The sequence below is a fragment of the Carettochelys insculpta genome, chromosome 10, assembly GCF_033958435.1.
Source record: "Carettochelys insculpta isolate YL-2023 chromosome 10, ASM3395843v1, whole genome shotgun sequence".
NCBI classification, from domain to species: domain Eukaryota; kingdom Metazoa; phylum Chordata; order Testudines; family Carettochelyidae; genus Carettochelys; species Carettochelys insculpta.
The window spans coordinates 28855057-28869932 of NC_134146.1; the positions used below are offsets into that span (position 1 = coordinate 28855057).

Consider the following 14876-nt stretch of genomic DNA (forward strand, 5'->3'; position numbering starts at 1 on the left):
AAGTTTTTTTTTTAATTCTGTTTCTTCCAAGAAAACATCACAATTGAAACACAGGTTTTAGTTCTTTGCTTTTCTGTCAATGGCCTAGATAAATGAACACAGAACTGAGTAAAGGAATCCCTGTGGCCCAAATCTTCCCCTACACATGTAATTTACTCATATTGGTTCTCAAGGAATCATTTCATCTCATTTACAGAGAGAATAAGGTATTACCTCTGACCTTGACTCCCTGTGGTGGTCAAATAATTTAATCACTCTCCTGTCACAGTCACTGACCTCACTGGGTGCTGTGAGGCCTTTGATTAACATTGCTAGAGTGGTCAGAGGGTGTGAAAATGCTAAGTACCATTACTTCTTTGTGCTGCACATAACAGCAAAGATCCAGTGTAAAAGCCAGTTATGGTTTTCTGAGCAAATGTGTGCACGATGCTTCCCTGATTTTTTTTCTTTCATCTTCATTTCCTGCCATACATAAATAGGTGTACCCCTGCCAAACAGTTTGGGTTCCTCACTGAAGTTCACATATGTGATTCTGTAGTAAAGTAAAAATGTTATAAGTGATCCCAGATGAATGAATGAGTTATTAAAACTGAGTGCAGGAAACAAAGAATGCATACCTAATTGTCTTTTCTTCGTTTGCAGTCTTCCCCGCAGGCATTTTGCAGCCACCTTTCTTCAGTGCCTCTCAATCCAAATCACTGAATTACGGTGGCATTGGTATGGTCATTGGCCATGAAATCACTCATGGATTTGACGACAACGGTAAGGTTCCTGGTTTCCATTGGATAATGCTGCTTGTAGACATTAAACTAGTGACAGCGCACTTTGCAGCTTAGTCATTCTAACTAGCAAATAAAAATATGGGGCTTGTAGGGCCTGATCCTGGTTTCATTCACTTTGCACTGCTGGTCTCTGTTGTGATTTCTGAGTGCAGCAGCCAAAGCACTATAGAGCACACCCCCAAGAAGGTGTTTGTCAGTATCTACCAACTCACCTTGTATTAGTATGCTATATGTATACTATAACCCATTAATACAAGGTGAGTTGGTAGACACTGATACAGATACACTCCCTCTCAGGGATGCCCTCTTTTCTGAAAGTGCAGATATGATAACACTACTATAGAGGCACTAGGATAGCTTCATGGCTGCAGTCATAATAGAAGTGATGGAACATGGTGGGGTCAGGTGGCCTTGCCCCCACTACTTTTAAAATGAGGAGCAAGGAGAAGGCAAGATCTTGGCAGGGGATAGAGATGGCATGGGAATAAGACCTCAGGGTAGGGACAGCACAGGAGTTGAAATCACAGTTCAGGCACCAGAAGTCCCCCTACTTTTAAGAAACTTCTGTCACTCCTGAGGCATAGGACAACATATGCTCTCCATCTGTCATGACTTTTTGATTAGGGAATCTCTTGGTTTCCCCCTAGGCTATTCCCAAATCCCCTTGTATGCTATTATGGAGAGAGTCTTATGGCATAGGGAACAGTATCTTTCCTTCCTGGCTAGAACACAAGCTCTTGAAAGAAACAAAATGCATCATTTCTACCATTGCTTCATTACAGAAACACCAAATGGCATGGATAAGAATACTGTAATGTGTGTGTGTGTGTGGTTGTTTTTTTTTTTTGCTAACTGAGAAAGTAATGTTAATTGCTCTTCATTTCTGCCTCATCAGCTTGTTTCTGAGATACATCACTCTGTGCACATATCATTACAGGTAGAAATTTTAATGAGAATGGGGACCTCAAAGACTGGTGGACTCAAGAATCAGCACAAAATTTTAAGGATCAGTCTCAATGTATGGTGTATCAGTATGGAAACTTTACCTGGGACCTAGCAGGTGGACAGCATGTAGGTCATTCATAATTTCTCTCTGTACATTGTCTTTTTGAATTAGACAAAATGAACATTTAGGGCCCAGCTCCACATGCACTTCTTCTGGTAAGTAGTACCATTCTGGTGGAAGGCCCAGATTTGCCCCCTCAAAAAAACTGAAGAGAGAGACTTTGGTGAAATCTCCAAGAGTACTTCACATATACTGTCTGTCCCAGCAGGGTTCAGGGTTTGCACCTTCCCCCATGTAAGATCATGGTTTGAGACCCCAAATCTGCACTAGGCTTGGCCTATGAACCCCTCCCCGCTTCAACTTGCTCGTTGAACAAGAAAGATAATCTACTATATTTTGGGGTTAATTTCCTTGAAGTGGGGATCATGTACATCCCAGGATAAACTCATTTTATTTGCTATTATCCCTGGCCCATTCAGTTTATCCCTATACATTGCCAGCAGCACAGATCTTGAATCACACAGAGGCAATTCTTAAAGAGTCTGGAGAGAGCCATGGTATTCATCACTATGGTAGCTTGAGTCCTAAATAAATATAGGCTTGCAAGATCAGTCCTCTAGTCTATTCATGTAAGTTTAATATTCCATTAACTCATAAAAGCAGGTGACAATAACATCTGTCCTTTTTTCACTGAACATGGGTCCAGCCCATTGATGGATAGTCAGGTTAATCTGTGTATTTTTATTTCTCCTATACACAGAGACCTACACGGGCACATTTTCTTTCCATTGCTGCAGTCTCCTCTACTCCTTTGGTCTGGAATTTGCTTAGTCTAAGCAGAGTTGTGAGCCCTTCAAAGATCAGTTTGAACAGCTTCATGAATTTGTCAGAACTATTTTGCATATATTCATAGGCTGTGAAGTTAAGCAAAGTTGACATTCAAATAGTTGTGACTTTCTTGTGGAGGAAGGATTTTACAACTAAAGTCCTGGATTAAGAGTCAGGCATATGGGGGTTCTATTCTCCATCTTGCTGATTTCCTGGTGAGATCTTGTGTAAATAACATTAGCTTTCTTTGCCTCCAGTCCCCACCTTTAAAACTGGGATAACATCAGTTCCTCATTTCATCAGGATGCAAGAATGACTTCATTCATATTTATGAAACACTCAGATCTCACCACAGAAAAGTTGATAGATAAATAACTGTTAAATAACATACATCTATAATTCATTAGTAACAGAGAGGTAACCGTATTAGTTTGTATTCTAACAAAACAAAACAGCAGAAATGTAGCACTTTAAAGACTAACAAAATGACGTATTCGGCAATGAGCTTTTGTGGGACAGACCCACTTCATTAGATCAATAGCATTTCCAGTACAGACTGACATCTTTAAGTACAGAGGTCCAAAAAAATTTGCAAAAAAAACTGACAAATCAGGTACAAAGGACTGAAGGAAATGCTGTTGAGCTGATGAAGTGGGTCTGCCCCATGAAAGCTCATCAGTGAATAAATCATTTTGTTAGTCTTTACAGTGCTACATGACTGATGTTTTATGTACTATCCAAGTTCGGAATGCCTACATTTGCATGAGTTTGAATAGAGTTTGGTGGTTCACTAGAACAGCAACCATACCCTGTGACTTGCCCCACATAACTTCTCCCCATCAGTCTGCTGAAAAAAATATCTTCCTGACCAAATGGCACAAAGAAATGTTGATGCAGAATGAGCCCTAGTACTTTAGGCTAGTTGAGAAGGGCAGCTGGGACTAGAGAGTGGTAAAGCAGACGTTGAGTGTTTTTGCTGTTCCAAATTTGCATTTCTCACATTTCAAAGTCTGAGTTTCAATGCTCTTTCACCTGAAGTTTCTGCTGAGCTGCCAGCATTCTCTGTGGACAACTTGTATAGGCTGGTTGTGCACCAATGTGGTTTCCAGCTTGAGCTCCTGTTTCTTTCACAGAGTTGCAAACAGCAAATGAGCATCAGCCCCTAACACAATGTTGGCCAGTAAACGTGTTGAAGGTGTTCACAATAGGATCCAATTCCTTTGTGAAAGGCCAGTACTTACATCCATCATGTTTGTTTTGGACTTCTCCACATAACCACATGCCGTGTTCAGCAGCCTGAAAGCTATTTCTGTATAGAGCAGAATTTCAATGGAATGGAATCTCCTGCTGCAAGTGTTAAATGAGGAGTTGTGCCCTTGACTGGTACAGGCGCTTTGTTGACAACCGAGAAGTATGTTTATTGCTATACAGAACATGAAAGAGACAAACTCCCATCCTGAGGCATTTTTAATCTAATAGTTATACCAATAAGATCTTCAGAATCCTTTAGTTTTACTATGATTATATACACCTACAGAGGATCTTTCCCAGGCTATGGTTACACAAGAAACATCTCTCAATGGATGTTTCTGTTGGAAGAGATTTTCCAACAAAATATCTGTCGACTAGAGTGAAGCCATAAGCTAAAGCAGATTGAAAGAGCGATCTGCTCTGTTGACAGAGCAGCCGAACTGCCCGGCTGCTCTCTCAGCAAAACACGCACCTGGAAGCACAGCAGACAAAGCTGCCCATTGTGTGGATTCCCTGTCTGTGGAGAGAAGGCCCCCCAGAGTGTTCGCACAGCTTTTTTGTCAACAGAATCTGTTGATAAAAGACTTTCTTATTCATCTGGTAGAGGTAGTAGGTTGTCGGAGGAAGTGCTGACTTTTGTCGACAGTACCTCAACAAAACGCATTTGTGTGTGGACAGTCCGCCAGTTTTGTTGACAAAACCGGAATTTTGTCAGCAAAACTTGCTGCTGTAGCCAAAGCCCCAGAGTTTGGATTAGAGCCTGAATTTAAAAGTCCACACTGCTTGCCTAATTTTGCCAGCAAAATTCCTAATAAGGATCCAGCAGACTTGCCCATCTCTTACAACATTATGAAGTTCGAATCATCCCTGATTCATGGTTTTCCAGTGTATTTTGGTCAGCCCTGGCCTGGAGACCATGAGCACTGATGGCAAAAGACACACTGAGCCCAACAGAATCAGACAGATCCACAGCTGGGATTGTAGCACAAGTAGGAGATGGGTTTGAGAGAGGTACAAACTTGGAGGTTAAGGATACAAAGAACAAGAAGAAGTGAATTAATGAGCAGACATTAGAAAGTCTGGGCAAGAAGGATAGGACAGTCATTAAAATGCTCATTGTATCAAGAGGGAGGGAATTATGGTTTGGAGACAAGAGAGACAGAGACAGTTCTGATGCATTAACATAATCTTCTATTAAACTTTCAGATTCAAGAGAGGTTGTTTGAAACTTCAGCCATTCACTCAGCTCTGTCTTGGAACGTGAGATGCCATAAGGCCCAAGTCAGCAAATAAAGCAGAGAAACTCCACAGTTTAAAACTGCAGTTCCTGTGGTAGGGAAGCTTTTCCTGAGCAAAAACCTGCAACTTTTTCATTTCTCTCTTTACAGCTGAGTGGAATCAATACTTTGGGAGAAAACATTGCTGATAACGGGGGTATCAGACAAGCTTATAAGGTGAGAAAGTTTCATTTCTCACTAGCCTCACAGATGAGGCTATTACCATTGAAACAGATTTATTAAAGTGTCATGGTGGTAGGAAGCAGTTTTTATATGGCAAAGACAAAGCCACACTTTACTGTAATTCTCTGTCACCTAGTCAGCTTCTAAACCAACAGAAACCTTGCTACTTTTTGTTCATTATATTATGCACCTTGGGAAAGGGATTCTCTACTCCCAGTGCTCTTTTATTTATTATTGCCCACTACAGCTCTTTCTAGCTTGCTCTTACTATTACTGGTTGGGCACAAAGATTAGGAGAATGAAAACACATTGTGAAGCAACGCCACACAAACTTGAACCTGACTGAGCTGATCATAATGCCCTGCTGTGTACATTTGTTCACTCGCATTCTGTTTATGACCAGTAGGGAAAGAGAGCCTTTCAAGCTCCACCCACAAAGCGCAAGTTTTTACAGCATATTGCGGAGTTGGGGAGTCTTTTGTGGTAAATACTCTTATGAAAATTCAAGCCCTGGATAACAGGGAATCTCCCAGCTGCCAGGATATTTACCGTGACAGGGGACAAACAATCTAGCCCTAATTAGTGATGCTGGGAAAGAAAATGCAGGGGTACTACATGACAGTGAAAAGGGATCTGATCAAATATTCACGAATGTAAAGCTTGCTGAAGTGGGGAGGTTGTTGTCTAGAGGTTTTGTCTATAATTATTGTCATGGAAGCCCAATTCTTCTCCTGTGCATTATCTTTCCCATAAAAGAGTGTATGACATCTGGATGCCAAGGGCACATGTTACCAGCTGTCACACCTTTCCAGCTGAGACAAGGATATCACTGTGTTTTCTATCAGTTGTATTCCTTGGGCCTATTTCTTCCCTCACTTATCCCAGATAAATGAGGAGTGAGTGTCTGAACACAGTGGAGCTACCCCACTGTAAAACTGATCTGAGAGGGGAATCAAGCCCTGAATCAAAGTGGCCATTGTGTTTCTTTCCTGTGCTGGCAAACGGACCCCTCTTCTTTCTGCAGAAAGCATGACTAGAGGAGTCTTGCTGTAGAATGTAAAGAATCCATGTTCCTGTACAGCGTAGTTCCATTTTGGTAAGAGAAATAGGAACCCATCACATTTCTGCTCCATTCGTTTTGCAGGCCTATGAAAACTTCATTAAAATAAATGGAAAAGAAAACTTGCTTCCTGGGCTCAACATGAACCATAAACAGCTGTTCTTCATCAATTTTGCACAGGTACAGGCCTCTGGGGGTGGAGGGAGGCAAAGGAGGAAACTGCCCTGGGTGGGGCCCTGGCAATTCAAAAGGGCCCATGGCCCTTTAAATCACTGCTGGAGCTCTGCCTATCATGCTCCAGGCAGCACTGAGGGCTATCTGCCACTGTCTCCATTACTTCTGCCCAAGACCACATCCCTTCTGGGAGCATGGAGCTGTCCCACCCCTCCCTGCATCTTGCCCCGGGGCCCAGCAAGTTTTCATTGTGTCCTTCTGATTGAAGGTTACGAAAATCCTTTTGAGTTACAATTTCACTGTACACTGGAACAGCGGCCTGACTTCCCTCGTTCTAACAAGAGCTGGCAGGGTTGCTAAACTAAGGTGTGTCCATGGCCCAGCAGGCAGGATGCTAATCCTAACAATACCCATGAATTCATGCAAGTCTGTGAGGCTTAACTGCCTATGGAATTGCGCTACAGAATGTGAGGTTTTATAGAATCCACATTACTCCACAGGGGTCCAATTCAAAATGCATTCTCCCAGTGTTAAATATTCCATAATAAAACTAACCCATCTCTTCTGAAGGATTTTATTCACCACAAATCATTTTTTTCTGATCTGTTCTTAGATATGGTGTGGAACATACCGTCCAGAATATGCTGTCAACTCCATTAAAACTGACGTGCACAGCCCAGGCAAATTCAGGTCAGTGTTTCTAATGTGCATCCTCAGCTGCAAGAGTATAAGAAAACAAAGCACTCTGCCAAGAAGGACAAGCATCATTATCTTCAGTTCATGGGTGTGACACAAAGAAGTGATATGACTATCTCAAGGTCAGATGGCAGAGCAGTGGCGGAGCTGAAAACAGACTGCAGATTTCTAGGCCAGTGACCTTGCCACATTACCTCCCATGATCCTATTATTTTAAGTTAGAGCAAGGCTCTGCTAAGGTTCTCCCCAAGATGGCCAGAAGACAGACAGACAAATGACTGAGGGAGCTGAGGGGCCTGAAGGCAGTGAGTGAAATTCTGGCTCTGCTACAGTTGATGTCAAAACTCCAACTGGCTTCATCAGGGCCGGGATTTCATTTTGTATGTCTCTCTTGGCAGCCCTAAGGGTGTGTGTACACAGCAAAGGTATTTTGAAATAAAGGCCACTATGCAGAAATAACTTGATGAGCATCTGCAAAACACAACGGCTGTTTCAAATAGCTGACAGCTTATTTTGAATTTGGTAAACCTCATTCTACAAGGAATAGTGCCTATTCCAAAGTAGCTGTGTAGACAGGCTGTGTAGAGAGGGAACAGGGGTTATTTTGAAATAAGCTATTCCAGAATAACTTATTGTAGGTGGTCATACCTAGTGGTGGGAATCCAACTGCCAGAGTCAAAGGGCGAGACGGAGAGGGAGCCAGCAATCAGAGCCAAGGGTCAGGACTGCATTACCAGGAGTCATGGAAGACAGCAATAGGCCTGGATCAGAGGCAAGAGCAAGACTGAGACAGGACTGGAGCAAGGCTGGGTGCAGGTCAGGGGCTAGGCTGGAGCAGTGAAGGAGCAGGGCTTGGAGTGGGGTAAGCACAGCGACTCTGTGGACATTTGCATTCAGCAGCCACCAACCTGTTGCTGCTTCTGAGCTGAAGAACCAGCCTGCTAACTCCCCCAGACGGACGGACAGACAGGGCAGTTCCTCAGGCAGCTGACTGGCTCACTAGGCTACCAGGCATACTGAGCATGTGCAGCTGTAGGGCCTTACTCCTGACAAGCTGACCACTTTTGGAGAAGCTGACTTGGTGTGTGAGCGGGTGTCAGGAAGAAGGCCCTGCAGCTGCATTTGCTCAGTACTCCTGCCGGGCTAAGAATCAGCGAGACTGTCTGACTTCTTCTCCTTCTGCAAGGGCTGCTCCTTTGGCAGGTCAGACTCACCTCTGGGATCTCCCCAGCTGCAGGAAGCGCCACAGCCCAGGCTGTCTCCTCCGTGCACAGAGAGGCTGCTCCAGATGACACCCTTCCTCCCCCACATGGAACAGTTGTAGCTCCAGCTGTCATTTCACACCGCCCCCTCCATCCACCCTCCCCCCCCACACACAGGGAGAGGCTGCAGCTCCAGCTGCCAGCCCCGCACTCGGCTGGGAGATATATGGTAATCCAAGCCTGAAGATCCTGCAGTCCTCACTACCCTGCTCTGGCAGAGGAGAAGTGAGGGTGACAAGCCCATGACTCCCCTACAATAGCTTTGTGATCCTCCCTCTCTGACCTCCTTTTGGGCCAGGACTCTCTTGGGAGCACCACTTTGAAATTTCAAGATGTGAAACTGACTAATTTTTAAATCCCAAGCCATGGGCCCTACATATGAACTTTAGGTTCCGTAAATGGGCTGATTAGGACTTTAACTTAAACTAGCACAACATTCAGTTTGAGCAACACTGAAAAGAACTGAGATCTGTCTCACCTTAATGACTAACAGACTTCTTAGGGCATAAGCTTGTGTGGGCTGCAGCTCACTTTGTCACTTTTGTGGTTGCAGCTCACACAAGCTTATGCCCTAATTACCCACATAAATTTCTGAAATTTTTCATAAATCTTTAAGGTGCCACAGGTCTCCTTATTTTTGCTGAAACAGATTAACACGGCTACTTCTCAGAAATTTATATAAACAAGCTCATACATAGCCGATTAGTTATGTCTTGTCAGAGCAGTAGAAGCTACAATACCTGTGCTAGCCACAAATCATTGTGAACCCTGAAGTACTTGTACTCCACTGATCACATTATCTTCCAATGCAGCTCAGCACATCACTTCCAAAGGGCTTTCTTTCATAACCTCCCATCTCTCTTTACCAGAGAATTTTTGCATATCCCACATATTCAAATATTTGGTGAAAGCAGTGACTGTTGCTGTGATGGTCATTAAACTGGCATTTTGACGTGGGCGTCTCTGTGCTATCTACAGATTTCTGCCCAAGGCAACTTATGTAAAACTCTTGCTATCAGCTGAATCTGAGCACAATGCTAAGGCAGGTCTGCTGCGGTTCTTTTTAGCTTTGCCTCATTAATTTGTACATTTCATTAGGTCTTGGAAATTAATCGGCTTCATGTCTTTATGCATATATATATATGGCTGCACTTTGCTCCAATGCCATATGTTGTATTTCACTGCTGTTTTCAAAATATCTGTATAGGTGGCTACAAACAGAACTTATGCCTAATTCTGAAAACCTTTACTCACATAACTCATTTTTCATGAGAAATCTTATTGAGATTACTAGGACACCTTGCCTAAATGATGATTTGCAGGCTCAGGCCCAGTATAAAACTCTAAATTATAAAGCATTTGTGCATATTAGACTGTCTAAAACTAAACTATATAAAACTCTGTGTAAATATATAAAACTAAAAGTACACTAATGGTTTTGTAGAAAAATTATAGGAACTGAAAATATATAGGTTTATTTTACACCTAGTGCATTTGCTGGAAATAATTTATTTCTTTGTCAAGGAGGGATGGTGAGCTCTTTATACTGCTTTGTTATTTGCATTATAAGTTTTTAATTGGTCATGTTGAGCATCAGATGGGGAATGACAGAAGTTTGCATACACCCAATGTTGTTGGTCAGATGGCATTTATTACAATTTGAATAAATGTAGCAATAAAATACAATACCTAACTAGGATAAAATAAATGTGAAAGGAAGCCTTAGATTTAGTGGTCACTAATGGAGGAAAAAGAAATGAAGTAATTTTTCAGATAATTTTCATTTGATTGTTATTTCGTGCTAAATCAAATATAGATACTAGTCAAATCCTGCTCATGCGACTCACCTCATTGGTACTAACAATATAACTAAAATAATAAGAATTTGTTCTTCGTGGCCAATAGATCACAAATAATGCCAGCTGTAAGACTGATTATATTACACATAGAATATTTTTGACTATGATTTTAGCAATATCCCATTTCAGTGGGTCGAGCCCTGGGATTGCTCAAGGGTTTGCTGGATCACTTACTAGAAGCCATCTTTATTTTCTTTAGCTCTTCTGTTTGGTTCCATGTGCTGCTGATGGCTCCTGAGAATACTTACCAAATATTCCCCTTCTGAATTTAGAGGGTTGATCAGTAATTTGTAACAAATATAATCTGACAAGCTGCTTCTTCTCTATTACAGCTCATAGTTTCCACAGACAGTTCTTGAGTATGTTGAATCTAATTGTTATTGAAATTATTCAGATAATGATTTCTTCAAATAATTCCTGCTGCACAATCATTTCTCTGCCAGTCTTTGACATCTGACGTTAAATACTGGAGTTGTATAGGTCAAAGGGTCTCTTTCTGCCCTGAATGCAGTGCAATTCTTAGAATGAGGTTCACAACACAAATCTGAAAATTGCTGTTGAATAGCATTTCCTGAAACTCATTTAAAATCTGTTGTTTATGTCAACATTTCTTCTTGGAAACTTGTTCACTGGAACATCTGTTGACAGTGACCAGAAAAAATGGGTGTAACTCTAATCAAATTAAATGAATACTAACAAAAAAACTTCTTCTGTATTCCTCCAGCTCTAAGTCTTAGTTACTTTTTACACAGGACTTGGAGCACAAGTGGAGCTGTCTGAAAAATTCTCTCTGAAACTAAGGAAAGGGCACATCTCTGCATCTGTGATGTCAATGAGAGTTTGACACCAATAGATTTAAATGAATATGGTATCATGCCTGTGTTTCTATAGGTAATCTTCTGTATGTGAAAGAGAATGTGTAAAACGCTTAGTTGAGCTTGCTACAATTTTAGAGGAGAAAGAGGATAACCTGAGAAAACCTTGAATAGTAACAGAAAGAAAGCCATGCTAGTCTATCTACCAGCAAAACAAAAAAGCAGTCAAATAGCACTTTAAAGACTAAGAAGATAATGTATTAGGTGAGCTTTCGTGGGACAGACCCACTTCTTCAGACCATAGCCAGACCAGAACAGATGCAATATTTAAGGCACAGAATCTGATTGTGAACCTTGATTACTATTTTTGGTTCTCTGTGCTACTTGTGCTACTTGACTGCTTTTTTGTTTTGAAAAAAGCTTGTAATTATGGGTGTTTCTTGGAAGACTCTGAGGTGCTGAAAATAACCATTAGGAATTTAATTTGGGTCTTCAAGGGAATCATTGGTGCCAGCTTGATTTTGTTTTTGTTTTAAAGGGTCATAGGATCATTGCAGAACTCTGCAGAGTTTACAGAGGCCTTTTCATGCACCAAGACAGAGTACATGGACCCTGCAAAAAAGTGTCGTGTTTGGTGACAGAGCTGTGAACCATGCAGCCCAAGAACAAATGTCCCAGGCAAACAGAAATTTGGAACTTACTGAGTGGACTGGAGGAAGGAAACGTGCTACCAAAGTTATCTGTTAATGGACAAAAAAAAATGTGAGATCTGAGATTCAAAACAATCAATTATTCTAATTAATCTCATATAGAAACTGCTTTTTTATGACTGAACTTTGCACAATATAAATCACTTAATAGTAGGGTGACCATATCTCCTATGGACACATACGGGACGAGGAGGGGGCGCTCCCCCCTTCCCCGAGCCTCGGGGAAGCTGCTGGGACAGAATAGCCAGGACGTTCCCCCTCCCCCTTCCCTGATCTTCGGGGAAGTGGCAGAGAGGGAGCAGCTGCGGAGCTCAACCTCCCCATCCCCAACCCTCAGGGAAACAGCAGGGACGGAGCACCAGGTGCTCTCCCCACTCCCCCGAGCCTCAGGGAAGGGGAAAGTAGAAACCTGCTGGCGGAGAGCATGTACTGACATTCAGTACGTGCTCTCTGGCAGGCAGCTGTGCCTGCACAGCAAATACGGGACAATTAGTCCTTTTTATAAAATAAGCCAGGACGCCTTTTGGTGTCCCAGATATGGCACCCTTCCGCCGAAAACAGGACAGATGGTCACCCTACTTAATTGTGCACCTACTGCTTCACTCTGAAATAACATTGTTATTATAGGTTAATTCTCTTTCCTTTGGTCTGCAGATTTTTTACTTCTAACACTGGGGAACACTTAATCACCTATTCCTTTGAGAATGTATATTGATATTTCTGATCAGATGAGGGAAGAAGATATTCAATCACATATTATGTTGGACATCAAAATATAATGAGACAATAGTTCATACCAAAAGTATCCAACCCTCTACCCTCTTCTGTCATGATAAATATGTTCTACCAAATGTTTGTTTTCATTTTACTTGAAATGATTCATATGAGAAAAGTCCAAAGACCTGTTCTAACTCACTTAAATAAGTTCGCCAACTATTCCAGTGCTTAAAGGCTAAATTCATTATTTACTTGGTTTTATTTACTGCTTTCCAGCCAAAATGACAAATGTACCTAAGTTTTTGAGTTTATAAGCAGTAATGTTGTGCTCAAAGACCTTGTCACAATTTTCTAAGAGTTTTCTTGCTTTCTCTAAATTTGGTCTTTTTTAAAAGATTTGTAGTAATATATAAATCATAGTTTTTATATTTAATTCTGAGCTACACTTATGACTTGAATTTATTGTCATGTATTTTATCAGTGGCTGCATATCATTGAGAAATTTGAGCTACATATAGGATAATATAACATGACAAAGCCTATAAAACAGATTTCTGAAGGGCAGCACTTTAAAACCACTTTGAAAACTCACTTTTTCAATGGCAGGGTGGGGCTGTTCCAGTATATAGTTTGGCACATAACCATGTTGATGTCAGTTGGCCCTTTGAAGTCAGTGAGACCAGTTATGTCATTAGAATTACGCAAGTGTTTGCAAGATTGGACTTTTAATCCATGTTGGTAAAAGGCTTTAAATACACTATGATATGTATGAAATATCCTCATGCAGGTTGCTAAGGAACTCACTGCTTCTTGTGTTGAAGCCAGTTAAGACTTCCAAAAGTAAACACCAGATACCTCCAATGTCTGCTCTAATGGGTATACTGCATTTTAAAAAAAAAACTGTTTATGTTAGCTTTCTGAGCTTGTCATCTGAGGGAAATCTTTTGATAATAAATTGAAATGATGAGCTAACTGCTCTTTATTGTCTACAATGACTGTAGTTTATGTCTGGCTTTTTTGTGGGAAATGTGCAACAACAAAAATGTGGCATCAACAGTGGAGGCAGAGAAATTCCAAACTCCCAGGCTGCCAATGACGAGTCAGAAGAGAACTCAAATTATTTGGTGGTAATTTAAAAAAAAATGGATAATTTGGAATCTGAGGAAATTGCACTAAAATAGACTATGATTTTGTTTTGGTCTCACATGCATTCATCACACCAGGGTAGCAAAAAAAAAAAAAGTACATCAAAGCACAGAACACCAAGTCCTCTTCCTGCACCCTGCCAAAGGAGTCAAACTTAATGCAGGAGCAAGAGGTTAAAAACATTCTGTCAATGCTACTGCAGCTCAGCAGCCATTTCATTGCCACACTACAGAGGCCAACAGCAGTGACTCTGCAGAGTAGCAGCCCCTGCCCCCACCCCGCCCCTAAAACAGTGCTTGGTAAGGCAGAATATGAAAACTGGTATCACTCTGGGCCTTCCTATTAGCGTGTGGTATCTAGACAGGTGCTAGATGAAGAATTATAAATAGGTGCTGGAAATATGGTCTTAAAATGTATTTGGCCTGAATGTATTTCGAATGCAAACTGAGCAAGGAGAGACAATTAAATGACATTGACGTGCAAGGTAGATGAAAACATCAGGCAAACAAGTGTGGGGCATAGTCTCTTACCAATGGGAGAGGGAAGCTGCAACTCCAGGAAACCTTCTTGTCTTGAGATAACTTTGAAAGATAGCAGCAAACGCAGAGAGCCATTTTGGTATCCATTATAGGAGGGATACAAATGATCAGGGCTCTTGCACATGTGAAGAAAAACAGATATTTTCAACCAATGAGGATGAAAGTTTTAGAAACTAAAACTTGGAGAGAAACCTTGTATTCAAACTATACTTTCCTGCAGTTCAATTTAGTCACTAGAAAGCATGCTTTGTTTGTGACTTTTCAGCTCTCTTTCATTCGCACCAGAAGCCCCCTTAATCCTAAATTTTTAGCTGATGAACTTAGTTTTAGTTTTACCACAAACATGGGTAATGGGTGAACCCTGACTTGAGGAACACCCCATCACTCCCTCCACTTCTGCCTGAAGCCCCAGCCTTTCCATGCCCTCAAGCTCCCCCATTGTGGTCACATGCACCCAGTCTCCCCACCTCCCTCTGGTTACCCCCTGCTTCCTGGCTCCAGAGTCCAGGAAGGCCAGGAAGCGTGGCCCCAAGCCACAAAACACCAGGCAGATAGTGTGGCTCCCAGTTAC

General features: G+C 41.7%; 1 protein-coding gene across 3 annotated transcripts in view; it reads left to right on the forward strand.

Annotated features, from left to right (window-relative positions):
* The window catches only part of MME (membrane metalloendopeptidase), an 85010-nt gene extending 71410 nt beyond the window's left edge, over positions 1-13600 (forward strand). For all 3 annotated transcript variants that reach the window (XM_075004081.1, XM_075004080.1, XM_075004082.1), the window contains exons 18-23: positions 643-762; positions 1720-1853; positions 5256-5321; positions 6472-6567; positions 7175-7251; positions 11732-13600. In XM_075004081.1, the coding sequence (XP_074860182.1) occupies positions 643-762; positions 1720-1853; positions 5256-5321; positions 6472-6567; positions 7175-7251; positions 11732-11831 (593 nt within the window). In that variant the 3' untranslated portion in view covers positions 11832-13600. The remainder of the gene's footprint in view (positions 1-642; positions 763-1719; positions 1854-5255; positions 5322-6471; positions 6568-7174; positions 7252-11731) is intronic.
* The last annotated feature ends 1276 nt before the right edge of the window (positions 13601-14876 follow it).